This window comes from Lepisosteus platostomus, chromosome 1, assembly GCF_059453375.1.
Source record: "Lepisosteus platostomus isolate fLepPlt1 chromosome 1, fLepPlt1.hap1, whole genome shotgun sequence".
NCBI classification, from domain to species: Eukaryota; Metazoa; Chordata; class Actinopteri; order Semionotiformes; family Lepisosteidae; genus Lepisosteus; species Lepisosteus platostomus.
In genome coordinates this window covers 58,842,902-58,864,454 of record NC_142611.1, presented here as the reverse complement: position 1 = coordinate 58,864,454, position 21,553 = coordinate 58,842,902, and the positions used below count along the sequence as shown (strand labels likewise).

At 38.6% G+C, this 21,553-nt stretch overlaps 2 protein-coding genes across 6 annotated transcripts in view; both read right to left on the bottom strand.

The window, feature by feature from the left end:
- fhdc1 (FH2 domain containing 1) overlaps positions 1–8,726 on the bottom strand; it is a 49,759-nt gene extending 41,033 nt beyond the window's left edge. Inside the window, exon 1 of one of the 2 annotated variants that reach the window (XM_088633197.1) lies at positions 8,469–8,726. The gene's annotated coding sequence lies outside the window, so the exon portion shown is untranslated. Of the gene's footprint in view, positions 1–8,178; positions 8,421–8,468 lie in introns of those variants that run through there. The other variant, XM_088633198.1, reaches the window with a different exon arrangement.
- Positions 8,727–19,257: 10,531 nt separating this feature from the next.
- Positions 19,258–21,553, bottom strand: part of arfip1 (ARF interacting protein 1) — a 50,236-nt gene continuing 47,940 nt past the window's right edge. For all 4 annotated transcript variants that reach the window (XM_088633194.1, XM_088633193.1, XM_088633196.1 and 1 more), the window contains one exon: positions 19,258–20,735. In XM_088633194.1, coding sequence (XP_088489320.1) covers positions 20,580–20,735 — 156 coding nt within the window. In that variant the 3' untranslated portion in view covers positions 19,258–20,579. The remainder of the gene's footprint in view (positions 20,736–21,553) is intronic.

Here is a 21,553-nt window from a genome sequence, read left to right as displayed (position 1 = left end):
TTGTTCACACAACAAAGCAAATGAATGTTGCACTGATCACAAGATACCCTTTTTTTGTGTCCCAGATCAGCTAAAGACAGAAAGAACACTAAAACTTTCAGCTATACTCTGTGTGGGGCCAGCAACCTTACTGATTCCTAATAGAAAAGCAGTTTGTTTTTAATACCCAAGTGAAGCACAGGGGTGGTTTGAGCATGCACAAATGAGTCTTAATACGTCAAACTTCAAGAGCACAGCAGGGTTCTTTGGAATTTGCTTCCAGCCTATTTGAATTAGATCAACAGCACAACAAAAAGCAAAATCCCTTCCGGGTGTCCTAGGCATCCCCGCACTCCGACATTCTCCTGCCGAGAGAGGAACCATCAACAGAGAAGCTCTGTAAGAGGAAGCCTGCTGAGAATCTGGATGTTCAGTACCTTGAGAACATGAGTGTCACAGATCAGCCATATTGTGTAGGATTTCTGAGGCAATACAGCACCTTGACAACGAATCCACTTCCTTGCTTACAGGTTATGTAATCTCATGAGGATGTTCTCAGTATTCTAGGTATATTCCAAAACACCCTACTTTTCAGCCACAGGTTTGCAGCTCCGTGCACCTTTACAGAACACAGCCGAGACTGTTTTTGCTGATCCAGGTGCTTTTTTAAAACAAAATAGTAAAATATTGCCAACAAGGGTGGAAATAAATCACTTTCAATTTTTCTCTAGCTATTTTCAATTACCCAGTCAGATGCCATTGAGCCAACAGGTATACAAGAATAATTGGTTCCAAGTATAGTTCCACATTTTTTTCTTCACATTGTGTAAGGAGATATGCTATTGTCTTATTCTCCTACGTTTTGATTGCATCCTTGTATGGTCACTGTTTTTTTTAACTGGAGGTCTTTGGTCATCTAACTTATACAGAGGGAAACTGTAAATACAGATTTCTTTTGTCTAAATGGAATACATTGGGGGGAAAATGTCTAATGATTTTTCTTATTGTATATTTCTGATTATTATTAATATTAGGATTCATCTTGAACCTAAATAACAGACAGCAATTTCTAAAAAGCACATTGTTCAGTTATATAATTCTGAAAACAAAGTATCACAAAAATACATTTTTTACACATCTTGTTCCTTTGCTTTGATGTGTGACAACAGAGACCATGAATGCTTCTGAAATAATCTATTGACATTAGCAAAAGACTGACTTAGGAGAATAGTCTGTTCTACACTTTAGCCCCTCTGCAACCATCAGCACAAAAGACAGAATCATGAACCCTTCTTTACCAGCAGTACGGTTTTCCAGTTCATCTTTTATTAGATCTGAGGATTTCTAGATTTGTGCTATGGGACCTCAAATAAATTTTATAACTGTATTTCCAGAAGTGCTAAAGGAACAAAATGAAGCATTTTATGTCACTGTAAAACTTTCCAATATCTGTTGTTAAACTATTTGCTTTGGTTGCAGACAGAGATAGATCGATTTCGGTCATAAAAGAACAGTAAGTGGTCAGATTCCACCTTCGCTGCAGTACCAATCCAGACAAAAAAGAAAAAACAAATAAGATGGCAGAGTGAAAAAGGAGCAGACATTCAAAAGAACACCCGCAGACCCTTCTGTATCTTACTAACAAGATGTACAAGTTAAAGCAGACAATGTAACTTGGCCTCCTGGGTACACCTTTTCTCAAGAGCATGCTGGTTCCAGCCTGTGGCACACTCTGTGCGGAGTCTGCATGATCTTTCTATACTTGTGTGTATTTTCTTTGGATGCTGTGTAGGCTAATTGGTGTCTCTAAATTGTCCCTCTGTGTTTTTGTGAGGGTGACTCACTAGTTCACTAGTGCTAAAATGCTAGTTCACTAGAATGAACTAGCATTTCATCCAGGTGTAGTCCTGCCTTGTGCCTTATGCAACCAGGATAGTCTCTGGGTTGGAACAATCCTTAAACTAGGAATAAGTGACTTTCTGATGGATGGTTAAAAACATAACATGCTGTTTATGGATCTTCTACTGTACTGTATGTGACAATAAAATAGATCTACATTATGTACATTATCAGGCCTGGAGAGATTACTTATCTGATTATAAGGTTACTATAGAGTCTGCTAGATCCACCTACTTCTCTCACATCATTGAAAATCACCAAAACAATCCCAGACATCTTTTCTCCACCATCAACAGACTGCTCAAGCCAAACTGCCCCACCACATTACCTGCCTCATCACAACTTTGCAACACATTCTTAGATTTCTTTAGTTCTAAGATTGACAACATCCGGCATCACATTCTCTCCACTACGGATATAATTTCCACACCTCCTCCCTCCTCATCCAACTTCTCTGGTTCCCGTCTCTCCAGCTTCTCTCTTCTTGACTCAGCATCCCTAAACAAACTAGTTACGCGCATGAAACCCACCACATCTATTTTAGATCCCATTCCCACCACTTTAGTCCAGTCCTGTTTCTCTTCTCTCTGTCCCATTGTCCTCAATATAATACATGAATCCTTGAGCACCGGCATTGTACCAACGGTCCTCAAAACTGCTGCTATTACCCCAGTGCCAAAGAAGCCTAACATGGCTCTCGACAATCTTAACAACTTTCGCCCCATCTCCAACTTACCCTTTCTCTCTAAAATTCTAGAACGTGCTGTCACACTTCAGTTACATAACCACCTCATGACAAACAACCTTTTCGAACCCTTCCAATCTGGCTTCCGTCAACTTCACAGCACAGAAACCGCCCTAGTCAAAGTCACCAACGATCTCCTAATAGCTTCTGATTCTGGTTCTCTTTCCATACTCATCCTTCTTGATCTCAGTGCTGCCTTTGACACTGTTGACCATAACATCTTGCTTTCTCGTCTCGAGACTGTGTTTGGAGTCTCTGACACTGCCCTCAAATGGTTTAAGTCTTACCTCACTGATCGCTGTCACTTTGTCTCTCTCAATGGGTACAGGTCTGAAATTGGTCTTGTCAAGTCTGGTGTCCCTCAAGGCTCAATACTGGGCCCCTTGCTCTTCAGCATTTACATGTTCCCACTTGGTCAGCTTTTAAGATCACATGGCCTCAGCTTTCATTTTTACGCTGACGATACTCAAATATACATCCATACCAAACCCGACACTGATGTGGCTGTCTCTATTCTATCTAATTGCATCTCTGACATAAAAATTTGGATGACTCAAAACTTCCTTCATCTTAACTGTGACAAGACTGAAGTCATGCTTATTGGTACCCCCCATCAACTTCGCAAAGCCAGTCCTGTAACCCTGTCTGTAGATGGCTCTGTACTTGAGCTCCAATCAAAATTGAAAAACCTTGGGGTTATATTCGATTCTGGCTTAACATTCGACCCACATGTACAGCATACTGTCAAAACATCTTTTTTTCACCTTAGAAATATCGCAAGACTACGCCCTATGCTATCATTAACTGTGGCTGAAAAGCTGATCAACATATTTGTATTCTCTCGAATTGACTACTGCAATGCTCTGCTCCCTGGGGTATCTAAATCTACTCTGAACAAGCTGCAGTATGTCCAAAATTCAGCAGCCAGAATCCTGACCAGATCTAGTGCAAGTGTTCACATTACTCCTATCCTGGAGTCCTTGCACTGGCTTCCGGTCAAATTCCGCGTAGACTTTAAAATCCTCATGCTCACCTACAAGGCTTTACATGGCTTGGCACCTCAATACCTGTCTGAACTTTTATCGCCCTACTCCCCACCTCGCAACCTCCGCTCTTCAAATTCTGCCCTCCTTACTGTCCCCCAAGCCCGTCTACATTGTATGGGCGACAGGGCCTTCTCCTGCTATGCCCCCAAGCTCTGGAACTCCTTGCCCAAGGATATTAGAGAGTCACCTTCAAATCCAGACTCAAAACCCTCCTTTTCAGAAAAGCCTTTACTTAACTGGTTCCATTCTTCACCCCTCTGCTCTTCTTAATACCATCTTCCACGGTCTCCTCTATTGTTATTGTTGTATTGCTGTAATTATAATTGTGTCCTGTCTTGTGAAATTTTTCTTATTTATTGTTGTAGTCTTCTTATTTATTGTTATTGTCATCCTGTAAAGCGCTTTGAGAAGCCACCTTTAAAGGCGCTATATAAAATAAAGTTTATTATTATTATTATTATTATTATCTGATTCTCACTAGTCCCATGATCTGCTATGCAGTGAGGCTGTTAGCGCAGACTGGCTACTATGCATTACCAAAGTGGGTGCCGCCCTGAAAAAGTGGATGAAGCAAGTTCCCCTGCATGTGAAGTGCTTTCAAATCCTTTGGGAGGAAAACGATTACATTACAAAAACATAATGATTAATTTCCTCATTCTTTATTGTACATAATTAGGTTAAAAAACATTTCAAATTCTAAGGGTCTAATTAATTACCCTTAAACGCTATTAATTCACACTCAATTCTGAATTCCACATAATAGTGTCAACAGACAAAACTAATAGACAAAGCATTAAAATGTTTCTTTATTGGAGAACAGACAAATATGTTAACACGTTCTTCAATGTTTGAGCTGCTTCTAGGTGAGATGATGGCAGAGTGTTACTGGAGTTTCCATAGTGAATAACAGGTGGTAAGTGGAGAAGCAGTTGAGATGTGCAATATTTATTCGGAATGGCAAAGAAGCCCACACACAGAAAAAGCAACCAGACAATCCATCTTCCCTGCACTTACTCGAATAAGGATGACCTTGAGGAAAACCAAAAGCTACAAGAAGCATGAATGACATAAATCAAGATATATTTATGTTAAACAGAAACTGTTTAGGAAGAACAAAGTCTTATTTATTGCCCTTCGTTGACTTTTAAATAGCAGACGAATGCTCTCCTGTCAGTGGTCATGTACTGTATCCTGCTGCCTCTAAGGCTGGTCTGTGCAGGATGAGGCAGCAAGTGACAATACACATATTATCTTTTATATTTTAAAACGCTCTAACCTTTGTCATACATTCAGAGACGTACTGTATATCATTAGATCCTCAAATATTTAAAGTTTGCTTATGTAACCAGCTTGCTGAGGGAAACTCTGTGACACATCAACCTCTATTCTAACACCTACTGTTTTTATCCATGTGAAACCAAGCATTCAGAGCTCCATCTGTTTCAGGGAGAAACATGTACACAAGTCACCACACGTATATGCTCATGCTACTGTATATATACTCTATGTCAACAGTTATCTGATAAGACATAAAGAGTTTGCCAAAAATAATGCCATTGTATGTCAACAAAGGTATGTCAGTTTCATGTGTACTGTATGTAATAACATACTCTGAGCTTCCATATTTTTTCAATGCTGGGTCTTTACAAAGAAGAGGTAATTTCTACCTGCCCTCAAGAGCAATTTTATTGTAAAGAGTGTTGTCCAGGTTCAAAGCAGAAACCAAAGCTTGTTTAGCTTGTTTTATGAAAATACAAGATTTACACTGAGATTTATGATTATTATATTTCATCGCCCTGAGTGAGTACTAACAGTTCTTGGTGTTTTTCTGCCCTAAAGGAGTGTGTACACAGACACTTTATACAGATAACATTTTTTCCACCACAAAAATACAGTACATAATGCTTTTATCCCAATATCATATTCAGACCTATAATATGTGACATTTTTCTTTATCCACTTAATAATACTGTCAGCTTTACATTCATATTTTAATTCAGGGAGAGAATTTTGAATTAAACCTCAACAGATCAAATATACTCAGACCTTGGAAGATTTCTGACATTAAAGAGAAACGGAAGTGGAAATTTAGGGAACGTTTCTCTGACTTACAACAACATTGTGATTTCTTTAACATTTAACGTTAACATTTTTGGAGTAAAGTCAATAAAGTCAAGTTATGGATGACTTCCCATATTTTCTTTTCAGACAATCTTTAGGGTTTTTTTTTTTCAGTCCTTTCACACGTAACCCATCAAGTATGTCTAATTGCTAAAGATGGTGTCTGAAATTCTGCATTTTTTCTGTTAGTTTGAGTTTCCATGGTAATGAAGAGACCACCCTCCCCTCTGACCTGACCTGAAAACAACTTTTCACTGAGCTTTGTTCCTGACACTTGAATGCATGGCTTACAATTCCTTGTAGCAAGTGAAATAACATAACCAGGCACAGGAAGCACTGCTTTCAGCAACCAGAACAAGCCAGGGCACACAGGGATAAAAAGCATCAGCTTTACGAGTAGGTCAGAGGTGTCCTGCTTGATATGAAGACATAGGAAATACAGAGCAGAAAACAACCAGTTTGGTTTTGCACACACACAAAAGACGCAGAATCTTGTGACACAATTAAAACATCGTGAGTTTTTTTTGTAGAAAAATGTGTAAACTCAATTATATGTTTTAAGTGTTATATATAACATATTTTGAAAATTGGGATAGTCAGCAACATAATTGTAAAGAAAATGGACATGTTTTGGGAGCACCGTATTACATTTGTTAACGCAGTCGTTATTATGATGCTCATTCCATTCATTAAGCCATCTTAAAAACTATGGAAACAACTGAGATGCCAGGGGGCTTTTTTCGGCCTCCGTACTTGTTAATAGTGCAGTCACGTAGTAAAATGCGTGGTAATCCACTTCAAAACATTTCTAAATTTCAACCAGTGTTCGAATTTGGGCCGCTACCACCTGTTGCCCTAAACCGGTACAACTGACGTTTTGATTTTTGCTGGTACTGTAGTCCCAGCTCTTTTTTAATGATTGCTGAAACAAAATACCCAAATAACTACACCGTATGCCATTTTAATTGGGTTAGTTTCAAAACACAGCAAGTTTAATCCGTAATATCGAGCACTATAATATTGGTGTGCTTTTTTAATCGTGTACGGTGTGGTACCTTGAGTTGAGATTAAATATATATACATAGTTTGTTTCCCAATTATTTTTAAATGTTCCTGAAACGAATTTTGAGACCTTCTCTGCATAGTTTTTCTCTCAGTTGTTTTTCCTCAAGGCAAAAGAATAAATCCGCGAAAAAGTGAGGCAAATTTCCGTCTTTAGAGTGGCGGTCTCCAGAAACAAGCTTTCTCAATTCTGTTACTTTTACCTAGCGTTAAACTAATAAACTGATTCCAACAGATACTTATACCAACATTACGGTTTCTAGATTGCGGGAAGGGGGAACCTGCTATTCATTTTATGCCCATCAAGGACTACTCCTAGCCAGCCCCTCTGAAACTGTAGTGCGAATACCTGCTGGATGGTGGCACTGCATGCTTAGTCACGCACACACTCGAGCAGGTCCTTGCTTTAAGATTTTAAGGGATAGCCTTTAAGCCGCCCTTCGCTGCGATAAAATTAAAACGTGTTATCAGTTTTAATCCTTAATTCACTTTTTGCAAACAAATGTGAAGCGACGCCTTCACCGCCTGGCAGCCGTTTCTATGCCAATGCTGCAACGGGTCCGGACTCCCGGAGACGCCACAGGTTGCGATGCCGGATCACAAAAGCAAATTCGGTTTGAATAAGAGCTTGTAATTACTTGTCTCCACAGTCCGAAAGAAGGTAGGGGGGTGCCTACTTTAACTACGATACAGTTTCTACAGTAACTCGCATTTATTTGCTAACCAATGAGTTATAAGACAAGAACATCACTTAAAAGCGTTTAACTGAGGAACCGAGGTGCACAGCTGCACCAACGGCGCTTGTGAGAAACGAACATGAGCACTATCAGGAGTAAAATGAAATCAGTAACATACAGGAAAGCATACTATTAAATAAGACGCCACCGACGAGCACCATCAAAGCGAAAACGACCGGTTACACCATAGCCATGAATGGATACAATCCAGTTATCCATTTCTACAGAAACTAACACTTGTATTCAAAAACACAAGCGGCACACTCAATATTTTATGTTCAATTAAGGTGACAGCAGACACCTTTTAAAGTTACTGTTCTTCATACCACTATGAAAAAAATGAAAACCTCACTAATTGTACAATAGTCGAGTATAACACACAGCGAATAAAGCCCCTACGCTCTATCTCTAGGAGATAATGTAAGAAAACACTTAACAATTGAAATAAGGTCATAATCCTAACCAATCCATAATAAAATCTGATTTGAACTTCGGGGGTTATTATAAAGAAATTAATTCACTGTACCTTAAAGATACACTTCTCATTCATATGGATCTCAGGTTAATTTAATCTTTCCCACGGTCTTACCTTTTTCGGTGTCTTGTTTTCTTCTATAGTATTTGTCAATGTAAAATGAAATTATACCAGTTTACCATAGAACCATAAGTGTACAAGGTGCGGTTGACGTTACATTCAGTATACCGCAATGACAGGACACGCTGGTCCGGAACCTCGGAATACCTAACATCAGTCGAGCACAGCAGGTCCGATGACCCAGATGATGTCACATGAACTACAGCCTTGCTCGTCTGCATTGCCCATGTTCACTGCACAGTACATGTCTACATATAATATTTTATGTTAAAGGAGCAACATACCATTAAAGAGATTAGGGCAAACGAAAATAATAGATATCCCCAATTTGGATGTCTTTCTTCGAGGTAAAGCAAGGTGAATTCAGCCCACTTCAGTGTTGGAGTACAATCCTTAGGCTCCGTCAGCAGCTGGTAAACTCCCGATCGCTGCGGCTCCTTCAAACCTGTAGGGATTCTGGAAAACCAGCAGCAGGCAAGCAGCATCCACGCCTGCGCAGACTCTGGAAACGATTGGTTCAGGTGGTAAGAGTGCTGTCCCCACCCAGCAGCGAGAGTGCCTGCTTTCCTAGTGCGCAGTGTTCAGAGGTTACTCTTTAAAGGGACAGCGACAAGCCACCTCTAATACAGTGTCTTTATTTACTAACCGGTGATTGTTCATAATTTACCATCAACACGACGCCTCGGTTCGTGAATAATATGTCTTATTGTGCTCTGCTAGACAGGCCAGTTTAATCGTGATGTACCTATAGTACTAATCCGCATTGGAGCTGTCCAGCATTTATTTTATGCATATACATGTAGTCGACAGTTTACTCCAGTTAAAACCTGATAAAAAATCCCATATCGTACATTCTTCAATTAAAAATAATCTTACTTTTATTGGACCACAGCTTCATATCAAACACATAATTGGTATCACCCCGCTGAATAATTAGGGCACTATTAATCAAACTATGATTTTAAAAATCTTTCAAAGCTTTAACTATGCAATGTACCTCACAAATCTAATGTTAATAGGTACAGTAGGACTTTAACTCTGTTAGTACTCCTTTGTAATGTCAATTTAAATATCAAAAAGACTACAAGACCTCTTTATAAGACTTTCCATTTTAAAAGGTAAACAATAGCAGTTCCGTGTTTCTTTAACTTTAGTGCACGTTTTTGCATTTTTCTATTTGTATAAACATACTACTTTGCATTCCCCGAGTTTCACCTACTGCACCTACTGTAGGCTTTTGACAGAATTTCATTCAGCTGAAGGAAGATATGTCTACATTTTCATCTTGATTTACAGAGCACACACTCAGTCCAGGTTAGTCAAATGCAATCCACGCTTCAGCTGCTTTTCATCGGCAGGCCTTTTGTAGTGTACGTAACAGCAGTGCTGAAAATGATCATCTTGATGCCTGTCTGGCAGAGCTTTCATTTACACTCAGCTGCACCAAGAAATGGTCTCTAGTGTCGGGCTGAAACCGTGACTGCAGGCTTTCTTCTCACAGTACACACTGCGCTGAGCAGCAGCCAGCCGTGAAGACAGCACTATTGCTTCGTCGTTAAGAGACACAGGGGACTCTTTTGGAAGGCAATTAAAATCTTTCTCCACAGAGAAAGCACAATACAAAAGCAGGATTTCTCAAATCTGACGTTTTGCTGATGAGGCAGAGATGGTATTGTAACGCTTACGGCCGACAGGCACTGTGTAAGAGCTCACCGGGCTGGGTCGTTGCAGAGAAACGCGGGAGTCCCGGGTTCGAGCCTCAGTCGGGATGGGGCCGACCTGATGCGACAAGGGCGCCCGCCTGAGCCCCGTTGCGTTACAGTATGTAAGGTTGGGTTTACCAGACAGTGCCATGACGCTAGGACCTCAGTTTACGGTTTATCGACCGAGCACTGTGTAGGCCAGACTGAATGTGTACAGCATTATAAAGGGTTTTAGTAGACTTTACAGAGTAGTTTTATACAGAAACATCGTGCAAGATTTTAAAGGTCACGCAAGCTGAAAATGACCTTCTGTACGTTTGTAACACTTTTGTTTTTGGTTCCACTAGTCTTATCATTGTGAAGATGTGCCTGTGATAATGTTGGGCGCAGTACCCAAGGGCGAGAGAAGCGACGTGTGCAGGGACCCCAGATGGGATAACAGAGCACGCGAAAATGGGCATCTTTCACCCCAGTGCCACCGCCCCGCTTTCGGGAGATAAACGGTCATGTGCTTCCCGCTTCGGGGTGTTCTGGGATGAATGCAGGTGTAATTGTATATATGTCCTGAGTTTCTGCATTCACCCAAGCTCTTTTGTTCTGTATTCCGATTTCTACAGTAAATCTATTGAACCCCAGCCTGTGCAAGTTTAGTCACACTATAAATTGGCAAAATAAGGAAGCACTTCGAAAGTATATTAAGGGTGCAGCTATAGGCACGGCTTATTGGTAGCTTTATTGATTGAGTAATAACACAATTAAAAATTACTTAAGGAACGTTGTTAGTCCAGATGATGGTGAAAACATTTTTCTTCAAAGAAAAGTTACACATTTGGATACCAAGTTAAACGCATTTAACATCTTACCTCTTAGTTCAAGGCATTTAAGCCACCTAGTGGCGGTTTTACACATTGCACACAAACGTGGTGATCGCTTGTAAAATATGCAGGCAAAAAATGTAATTGTGAAGTAAACAAGCAGATAAAAGTCATATTTATTCCTTAGGTTTTAACCTCAATTTCTACATACAAATGAACTTTTTTTTCTTATTCATAGCTTATTTAACAATATAAAGTATTTCTCTTAAAATTGTCTCCCCTGAATAAACGTGTTCTGTTACCTATCACAGCACTCCCAGTGTCAAAGTTTAATTGATCTACCTTGAACTGAATTCATCCGTGAAGCATGACATGCCACTGGTGTTTGCAATCAGCATTTGGACTTATTGCACAGACATTTGGTACATTAAATAATTGTTTTTTAATCACCATGTCATGCTCTCCTCAGCTGCTGAACACTGAACGCTGTATATTTTTTTTAATTTTGGCCATGTATGTAGCAACCTGAACTTTAAGTAAGGTTTAATTTTCATTATTGATTGTGCTGTTCATTCTGCTTCTCTTTTAAAGAACATCACATTAGAGAGTTTGAAGAAGCTGCACATGAAAAAGACTTGGGCGTTGGTGATGACACAGGATTTTCCTCCTCTAGACAATGTGGAGAAGCACAAGAAATATAGAGGTAAAACTATAGAATTTAATTCAAAATATTTAGCAAATCCCTTACCTTGGTAAGTAAAAATCTCCTTTTTGAAGAAAAGAGCAAGAGATCAGATGTTCTCTTCCACATCCATAAAAGGGTTTAATCTGAGCCTAGTTCAGTCTTTAGTTGAATAAGACTCTAGTGTTTAATCACTTATCTTCGGTCATTTTTAGGTTGCTTGATTTTGAGTTCTACAAGTTAAATCTAACAAATGTAAGAATTAATACAGAATCCCTTCACTGCATAGAAATAATGTATTTCTGACACTGGTGTTTTAAAATGTGATGCACATGAAACTTAACTGGTAGAAATGACCATTTCTTGCAAGACAGACCCCGTTATCAAGAATCATTGTGAAATGTAAAAGAATCTCCGGATCCTTCTCTAATCATTCATCATGCTTTGGAAAAACTGACCAGGAAAATGTTATGAAAGGCAAGTGAGCAAGAAAAGCCTGCAGCAATAACATAAGAAATCCATAGTTAAGCTACTGTATATCAATTAACACATACTCAATGTTAAACATTAGCTTCATTAATATGGTGACTTTTTAAATGAGAAATTTTAATACAACAGACACCCGAAGAAAGCTCCACACCCGAAATGTTGTGTTTTCTTTCTTCTCTTTTCAGCATGGAATAAACCTATTATTTGTTTCTTTACCATAGAGTCTAGGATATTGTAGACACTCATAATGAATGCACTAGTTGTTACGAACAGGTGGTTACAGGACCCTGTGCGGGTTAGAGGTCGGGCTGTGTGTCAAGGCAAACAGATCCGAGGAACTAGAGACAAAAGCGTGGTCAAGTTGTAACGAACAGTTCTTTCCGGACCCTATGCGGACGACACAATCCGACGAAGTGGGGGAACACTGGGGAAACGTCATGCAGGAAAACAGGGCTGAAGACAGGGGGGCGTGTCCAAGGTGCGCTGGTGCACGGGGGAGGTGTGGCCGAGGCGAACAATCCAAGAGTAATCCTTAGGGAAAATCCAAAACACACGAGTAAGTCCAAAACCAGGAGATCCATCAGAACAAGAATTAAAAACCACGAAGACCGGATGGAAATCAGTTGCAGAGCCCGGAAGAGCGTCAGCGCCTGGCTTTTAAGGTGGGCAGGGAATGGGAAACGGGTGCAGAGAATGAAGTCTTTAGTGAAAGGGCTGGAGCACCCTTAAGGAGGGGGGACTATAGTCGTGACACAAGTAGGAGCAGGTCGAGGTCAAAAGGCCGGGAAGTCTTGAGGAGACTGAACTAAGCTATCGGAGGGGGCTGTGAGCTCATGGTTGGAGGTTCTTCTAACACCAAGCACCGGTGCAGTGTGGGTGAAGGTTTAAATAAAGGAAGAAGGGGTGTGGTGAGATAATGAGGATCAATTAGTGAGTTGTTACAGTGATGAAGATCAATTAGTGAGTTGTGACACTAATAATGTATTAGGATTTCTAAATGAGCGTGTTTTTAAAGTGGATTATGTTTTCTGTGTGGAGCTTCACATAATCTTTCCCCCCTTACTGCTTTAGAAACGAGCAATGTACATGTATAATTATATTTGGACTAGAATGTCTAGTGGAGTGAGTGACTTCATTCATTAAAAGATTTGGAATTAGAATGAAAAAGACGGGCCTAAAATCCCTTTTCCTTTGGTGAGGTACTTTCTAAGCATTCACATCTAATGTTTAAAGTTGAATGAAAAACGTTAATTTAATTTATACAGTGCTAGATACTAGAAACAGTCATGCAGGCTACAAATAACAAATGGACAAAAAATAAAGTTGAACTGGAGAAAATGAAGGAATGTGATGTTTTTGATTACTTTGTGATTACATGATTAGAATTTTAAAAAGCGTAAAATCAGGATAAAGATTATAAACAGCTCTGATATGCCTCCTTGTTGCGAATACGAATAGATTAAGGTTTAAGAATTAAATATAGGATTAAATAAAAAGTACATTTATTTTCTAGGCACCTGAATAAAATATCCATCATATGGAAAAGTAGCATAAAAATGTAAAAAGTAGTACAGACAAAATGAATAAAAAGATTTTTGCGAAAAAGAAGTATGAGTACAGTACAATCCTTATCACTACTCAACTCTGTTTAATTGTTGAAGGAGTAGTTTGGAATTTAGAGTACAGTGATAATTGATTTGCATTGCTCTAACATTTTTCATACAGGATTGTGCTGTAGTTTCCTCTCAGCTCCCAAAGGCATTTCAATATTTTACTGAACCATCAGACTTAGCTCCTGGAAGTCTTAGTGTCCACTGAATTTTGTTACAGCCTGACTTCTCAGTTACATAGTGGGTCTACTGTGTTTATTTAATTAGCTGCACATGTATAATACTTGTAACTTGACTTTTTAAGTAACTGTACCTGTAATAAAGGTAGTCATCAACTGTGAAACACAAGTATGTATTTGACTGAGGAAATAATTACAGTAGATTCATTGTTTGATTAATAGGTGACATGGCGGTGCAGTCGATAGCATAGGTGTGCTGCAGTGTTGGGACCCTGTGTTCAATTCAGGACTTGGGGTGCTATCTGTGTGGAGTTTGTGTGTTCTCCACATTGTCTCTTAATTGATGTCTCGGGTTTCCTCCCACAGTCCAAAAATATAGGCTTCTGGGTAAACTGGCCTTGCTGTGAGTGTGTGCATGTGTATCCCCCTTCCATGGACTGGTGTACTTTTAATTACCTTTTATCAAGGACATTTTGGTTTATAGAGGAAAGACCAATAATTCTTACTACTAATGGCTGTTCTGTGTTTGCCTCAGCAAATCTGATATTTCAAAATCAAATTTCATTTTTAAAATACAATCTATGGGTTCACAAAAACATTGTGGGTTCCTAAATATTATGCATTGTGAATATGTTTTCATTTTTTTTTTATTTACTGTATATTGAACAACCTTCAAAAAAGTTTCCTACATAACTGTCTTCACTATAGTCATAATGATCTTAGTAAATACTTCTCTTGCTCTTGATTGAGTCAAAGGTTCTGGTCAGTTCTCTGGCATGTGTGTTGAGGGTTGACTGATTGGAATTAAATGGCAGTAACAACTTCTAGACACACAGTGCCCAAAGCTCACTTTCACTCTTAACCTCTACAATAAGAACTGATTTCTCTCTCTCTGAAGTGGCATTACTGTATAACACTCTCAGCTCCAGCTTTTCTGCTTTCAAGATTCATTTAAAAGTAATCCCGTGAGGCATTTGATGTGCATGCAAGTCAAGTCTCTCAGTCTTAACCTGCTCACTGGAGTATAAATTCTGCACAGCATTTAAATTCCTATTCATAGACTGAGGGACTTTTGTGAGAAATTTTACAATATATGGTATAGGCTGCTATGACCAAAGTGTCTTCAGATGTCCTACAGTTTGAAACTCCAAAAGTGGTTTGAATAGAAATGGACCAACATCAAAAGACTCACTGATCTCTGCTTGTATCAACCGCTGAGGTTTTCTAGTTTACCCAGACAGATATTGTAAAATAATTTTATACAACTCCTTTCTGCTGTAGCATTCTGAGCCGGTTAATCTGTTACTACATAAGGCGCATACTTTAAGCTGTTTGAAAAGTCCAGATAATTAAAATACACAGCAGCTATTTATACACTGACATCAAAGTATGAAAAATATTTTATATAATAATTTAGTTTTGTAAACATATCTTAAAAATAAGGTACTTAATACCTAATAACTTACCATGCATAGAAAATACTGGGTTTTACAAAACAGATACAGACGTACTAAGTCAAATGCTTGAAATAATAAACTGTGAGCATGGTCAGAGTGACAGATACTGAAGAGGGGGGTGGGTAGAGCTTTGCTGCTGTCATCAGACCCACCAGTCCATCCTGATGTGAATCGACTGGTTGTACTACAGCGGCAGAGTCCAGAATTAGAATTCAAGTTGGCTGGAGGAGATCAAATAAAAACAATGGCCCATTAAATGTGCTAATTATCCTGTTCTCCGCCCATCCTGATAGTTGTCTTTGTGCAATGTTTTCTGAAGTTAACATGGCTTGACTGCAAATAGGACCTGTACTGTAGGAAAACAACAAAGAAGACTGTGGTATATGGATGTCAGGATATGCACCAATTAAGGAGCACACCAGAAATACTACTGTATATATCTATTAGTCATTAGACTGAAATTCCTGAGCTGGTAAGTTGTAGGAGCAGCAGGAATAATTGTACTGTAGTTCCATTATTCACTTTTAGATTTAACAAGGGTTACTGCTGTGTTTCTAAAATTCCAAGACAGATTTCATTTCTAGCTTCCATCATAAAAACAAACAGGTGCTGCCTAAGTAATTTACTGCTGGAAATAATTTTATGTGCTTCTAGTGCGACTAGATTTTTGTTAATTTAGATTTTAGTAATATTTCTGATGATAGCCTTCCTGTGTAACTCAGCACTAACCACTACAAGCAAATACGTTGTAGTTTTACTCAATAGTACTGATGACATAACTGCAAAGCCATGATCTTAAAGTTTACATGAATACTTTATGACCTTTCATAATAATTTAGCCAATACGCTGTAGCTGGTAGCATTATCAAAGATTACTTACAATCTTTCTGACATGACTATGCTAGAGCCAGTCCAACACATTACCCCTGCAGAGGAAAGATACAATTTCCCATGTCTCTTACTGTATGTCTGAAGAGTTTTGGAGTAGCAGTGAATGTGGACCTACTGCTACTCCAAAGGAGGCTGTTAGGGATTAAGACTGAGACTTTTATAGTCACCAATTTATGTTCCACGTGAACACAAGGAAGTCCTCCCCCAAAAAACTGGCTAAAAATGGGTTATAATGTATCTTGAATTACCTATAATGTACCTTGAAGAAATTATGTTGCTACCTATTTACCAAAGGTTGCAAAGAAGAAAAAAATCTGAGCAAATTATTTTATTAACATGAAAAGACAAAATTCCTGTCAAACCAGCACAGTTCCAGGTGTCCACCATCCAGGATGATAGTGCACAGCAGCTGAAATGTATTCTGAAGTGTGAAATCAACTTCAGATTAAAGAATATACTCTATAAGTATGTAATGTATAGTGAAATCTTTAAATATATCAAGGATTTTGTAGCTTATGCTTTAATAATTGGAAATAGAAACAACAACTGTAACAATATTAGAATAAATTATAATTACATTTCGTAAATATGTCCCTCGGCTTTTTTAGCAAACATTCTAAAAAGACAGGCTTGATTATCAGCAGCTGCAGTAAAATAACACATCAGAAAAATCGTCTTAGAAGGAGCTTCTTGCAGCATATTAGTGCAAGGTAATGTGCAAACAGTGAATACTTAGAAAATACAGTATATCATTTTTCACCAAAATTCAAACACTTTTGTAGCCTCAGAAACCAAACAGGCTTTATTTATTAGTAGAAGCTTCAGAGGGGTCTTATGTGGTCAAGTGACAGAGGCCGAGTAAACAAAGTGCTTTGTTTGTGAAAGCTGTTGAGGCAGACAGGTGAAGTCACTGAACAAACAGCCCTGCCTGCAGTCTCAAAGGAATAAAGGCACCTCAAAGACTAATGTGTTTTCAATGTCTCCCAAGTGTATTTTTAGTCACTCTTCTTTAAATTGTGGAGGACTCCGTATTTTAGCAAAGATCAGCAATTAATTATCATAAATGACGGGCTTATCCACTTCTATAATGAAAGGCAGAAGAGTAATGTCTTCAGAAGGGAGTCTCTTTGAATCAACCTTTAAGTGGAGAAAATGTAAGTTAAAAAATATTTCCATCGAATAAAAATCTAATTTAAATGGCAAAAATCTCTGAAGCACAAGGCAGACTATATGGTTTTGAACTGCAATAAAAAGATGACTGTGGCATCACCCATAAAAAAAGAAAATTAATTAATTGCTTAAACTTATATAGTACTTTTCTGGACACTCCCCTCCACCACCACCAATGTGCAGCATCCACCTGGATGATGCAACGGCAGCCATAGTGCGCCAGAAAACTCACCACACATCAGCTATTAATGGGGAGGAGAGCAGAGTAATGAAGCCAATTCATAGATGGGGATTATTAGGAGTCCATGATTGGTAAGGGCCACTGTGAAATTTGGCCAGGACCCCAGGGTTACACCCCTACTGTTTTTGAGAAACATCCTGGGACTGTTAATGACCACAGAGAGTCAGGACCCTGGTTTTACATCTCATTCGAAGGAGGGTGCCTATTTACAGTATAGTGTCCCCATCACTATTATACTGGGGCATAAGGACCCACACAGAAGCAGCAGTGTGCTTCCAGCAGCAACCTTAGTTTTTCCAGGAGGTCTCCCATCCAGGTACTGACCAGGCTCACAACTGCTTAGTTTCAGTGGGCTGCCAGTTGTGAGTTGCTGGGTGATATGGCTGCTGGCCATGAATTAGAGCCTTGAAAATGCATGGAAGTATTTAAAAGTGTTTCTGAAGATTCTTTCAACATACATTTATTTATTTATTGATTTAAGATTTTCAGAAAGCTTAGATCTCAGATTAAATTCATCCCTAGGACTCTGGGGATAGGATAGGTGTCTGTTCTGAATTGCACCCAACCAAATAAAACCTGGAGAACACAGAACTGTGTGCACTGCACAGAAAAGAGGAAATTCTGTAACTCCTGGAAAGTACCAACAATTTGCACTAAGAATAACACCCCCCTTTTGTCATTTGTGAAGATAAACATAACACACAAAAGTATCCCTAGCTCTTGCTGAAATGTACAGTGAATCACACAGGCTGTACTTTCACGGTATTTCTTTCACCAGGAAATACTGCAATTAGCAAAGGCCAAGAACACTTTCGGGTTGAAACAGCTTCACAAAGCATGAAAAGGACAAATTAGAAAAGGTAGGACGGACTTTAGTTTTGACATGAACGGTAAGTTACTCCTTTGCCCTGAATGAGCACACTTCCAGCTCTATTACCTGCTTGGATACAATACAAAATGAAGGCGTTTACATTTAGATTATTTAATGCAGCCAACCTAAGTACTCAAGGCGAGGGATAGCCAGTTTTGATTCAGGTGTCCTGTAGTCTGCAGTACTGTCATACTCGGATTCCTCCAATAAACTAACTCCTGTGTTTTTAGTTAGGGTTCTTTTAGCATTTTAATTTCAGCACCTACAATGCAAAATGTGAAAAAGACACTTATTTACCAAACATTTAAAAGTATTCATGAATTAATGTATTAATGAATACATTAATGAATATACATAAATTAATTCATGAATTAATATATTAAAGTGCGGAATGAAGAAAATGCTATTGGTCAGAAAAAATAGAAAGTCTTTTCATTAAAGAAGAAACAAGTAAAGTATATAGGTGTTTGTTATTGCCACTACTATTATTCTCATTATTTAGGGGATGTGAGAATATGGAACAAGCTACCTTGCCATAAAGTTGCTGAAGATGATACGATGGTTTCTTTCGAGGAATGGTCAAAAGAGATCATCTCATCAATTAGCTAGTAACTACCAAATGGCATAGATGGTGGAATTGAAATGGCCTTTATGAACTAAGACTTGAATTTACTCAGTTTAATGTATCATCCAGAGGACAGCACCACCCTCTCAAGTGTCCTCAGTCACCAAATTAAGTCACTGGTTCGGAAATCCTCATTCACGGAGAAGGGAACCACCTACTTTTTTGCCAAAACTCATTGCAGCAGCACTTAGATTTCCATGGAGGTCTGTCCAGCCCAGTCCTAACCAGGCCCAGCTTTGATCAGCTCCTGAGATCTGACAAGGTCAGGTTATAAGGTGGGAACACTGCTGCAGCAATTAATACTGCCAAATGAAAGAAAACACACGTCATAACACAGCAATTAGAAGAAACAATGGTTTTTAATTTTTTGTTTTTCAAGATGTTACACGACATTCAGAAGCCCATATTGCAGTCAACTCCTTTAATTAGCAATTTTTCTTAATTACACAGATACACCCAGCAAGTAATGGAATGAGAAAACAAAACGCCCAAGAGTAAATGTGTCTAAATATATCTGTCACAAATGTGGGAAATTACAAATATATATTTATATAGTTCTGTTAGTAAACATTAGGTAAATGTACACAAGTTGCTTATACACTGCCATAAGGAACACGAATCTGACAAAATGAAAAACTTTTCAGAAGTTTGTACACATCTGTACACTGTTTTGCTTCAAAAACAACAGAACAAACCCCACACATGAGCAGCACAGGCAAGGGATATTATCTTTCCTAAATACAAATAGTTTTGAACGCAATGCATTTTGGTTTACAATATTTAACAAAGTTTATCTTCATTAGTTTCAATGTGCATGAAGTGTGATATGGAAAACAGGAGAACGTTAAAGTCGAAAACTGATTGTTAATGTTATAATAGTAAATGCTGGTCTTTGTTTTTTTTTTGGTCCTTCCACTGTCCAGGGTGTCCTTAAGGAAAGTGATTAAAAACAGTGGCAGTGCAAATTACCTGCTAGTTTTTCTAACAATGGAAGTGAAGGTACTTGTATAAAAAAGGCACACAGTTGCACATTAAGGCTAGTCCTTCTTCCATTCAAAAATTCCAAGAACTGTATTTTGTGTTTTTATCAGTACTTTCTCACAAAAAGAATAAGAATGAGATAACCAACAAAATACTCTTCTGACAAAGCATAGTAGTAGCTGCAAGTTGGACCCTCATCAGAGGAGACACGAACATGATAGTTGTGCTGTCTTTTGATATGAACTAAAGTCAGTTCATCTGCTGAAAAGTACAAACTCCACCATACTATATTTGATAAAGATTTTTATAATACCTGTTGAATATTATCATCTGTTATCTATCATCATGTGGTAAGTTAAAAAAACACATTTGTCTTTATCAGCACCAAGTGATTTATCTAATTCCTGAAATAAAAATTTGAGTGCAAACTTCAGTCATCAGAAAACCAAAAATGGGATATGTGTCTCCTCAGCTGAGATTAAACTCACAAGATATAAAAATGGAAGTGCACAGAAAAAGGTTTGATTTCATAAATATTTTTTGTCTTAAAGTTTGAAATCCTACAAAAGAAGAAAAGGGAAAATCACCATATATTTATTATTCAGAATCAATATGTTAATGCCTTTTTTGGACTGTTCCTGGATGCTCCCTGGCATTGGGCATTGTACTACTCCCATGGAATTAATGCTGCTCTAGCCAGGATGGAGAGTCTGCACCAGGACTTTTCAACTTAATGTGGAACTGTTTGAGCGTCTGTTCAAGCTGTTGCTGGTTTCCTGCATAGTAGGCAGCTATAGCATTGTGGAAGAGGACAAGTTGGTTGTGTAATACCTTAACCTGGAGAGAGAGACAGAGAAAAGACAGAGAATCAAATCCACAGCAAATCCCAATATACAAAAACACTATGATATTTCAGGGAGGCAAACTGTTTACCTAATATATATAATTATGTATTTTCTACATATTCAGAGGGCAGAGCAGTGGTTAGTATTGCGGTTTCACAGCACTGTGGCACTGGGTTCAATTCTGAACCTGGGGAGTATCTGCATGGAGTTTGTAAAAAGTAGCCCTGGAGTGAGTGTGTGCATGTCTGCGTGTGCCCCGCTATGGACTGGCGTCCCATCCAGAATGTATCCCGCCTTTTGCCTGTCTCTTGCTGGAATAGGCTCCTTCTCCCCCGCAACCTTGTATTGGATAATGCCATTAGAAAACAGGTGAATGGATATCAATATTTTAATTATTAGTGACTAAAAGAGGCCTAAAGAAAATAAGAATCAAATGTGGCATGAGTACGTACTTGGCTCGTACAAAATATACTAGACTTTTTTTGTGGAAACTTTAAAATGTATTGTCCCATACTAACCCTGACTACTCATTTCTTACCGGTTAACATTTTCATTTAAAACTTTGTCCATGCTTTTGCTGTTTTCGTGTTTGCATTAACAATAGCTATATTACAGATGAAAGAAGATCTGCTTCTTTCTGGGTAAATCCTACAGTTAACCTCATCTGTCCGACATGTCATTTCTTGTTCTCGTAGGAAGCTTAAACAAGAAGCACTAGACTCAATTCATACAGTGCACTCCTTATATTTTGTCAAGTTTTTCTAAAGAGTTATAAAGACCCATTTAAATTTGAGCAGCGGTGTGCAGAAC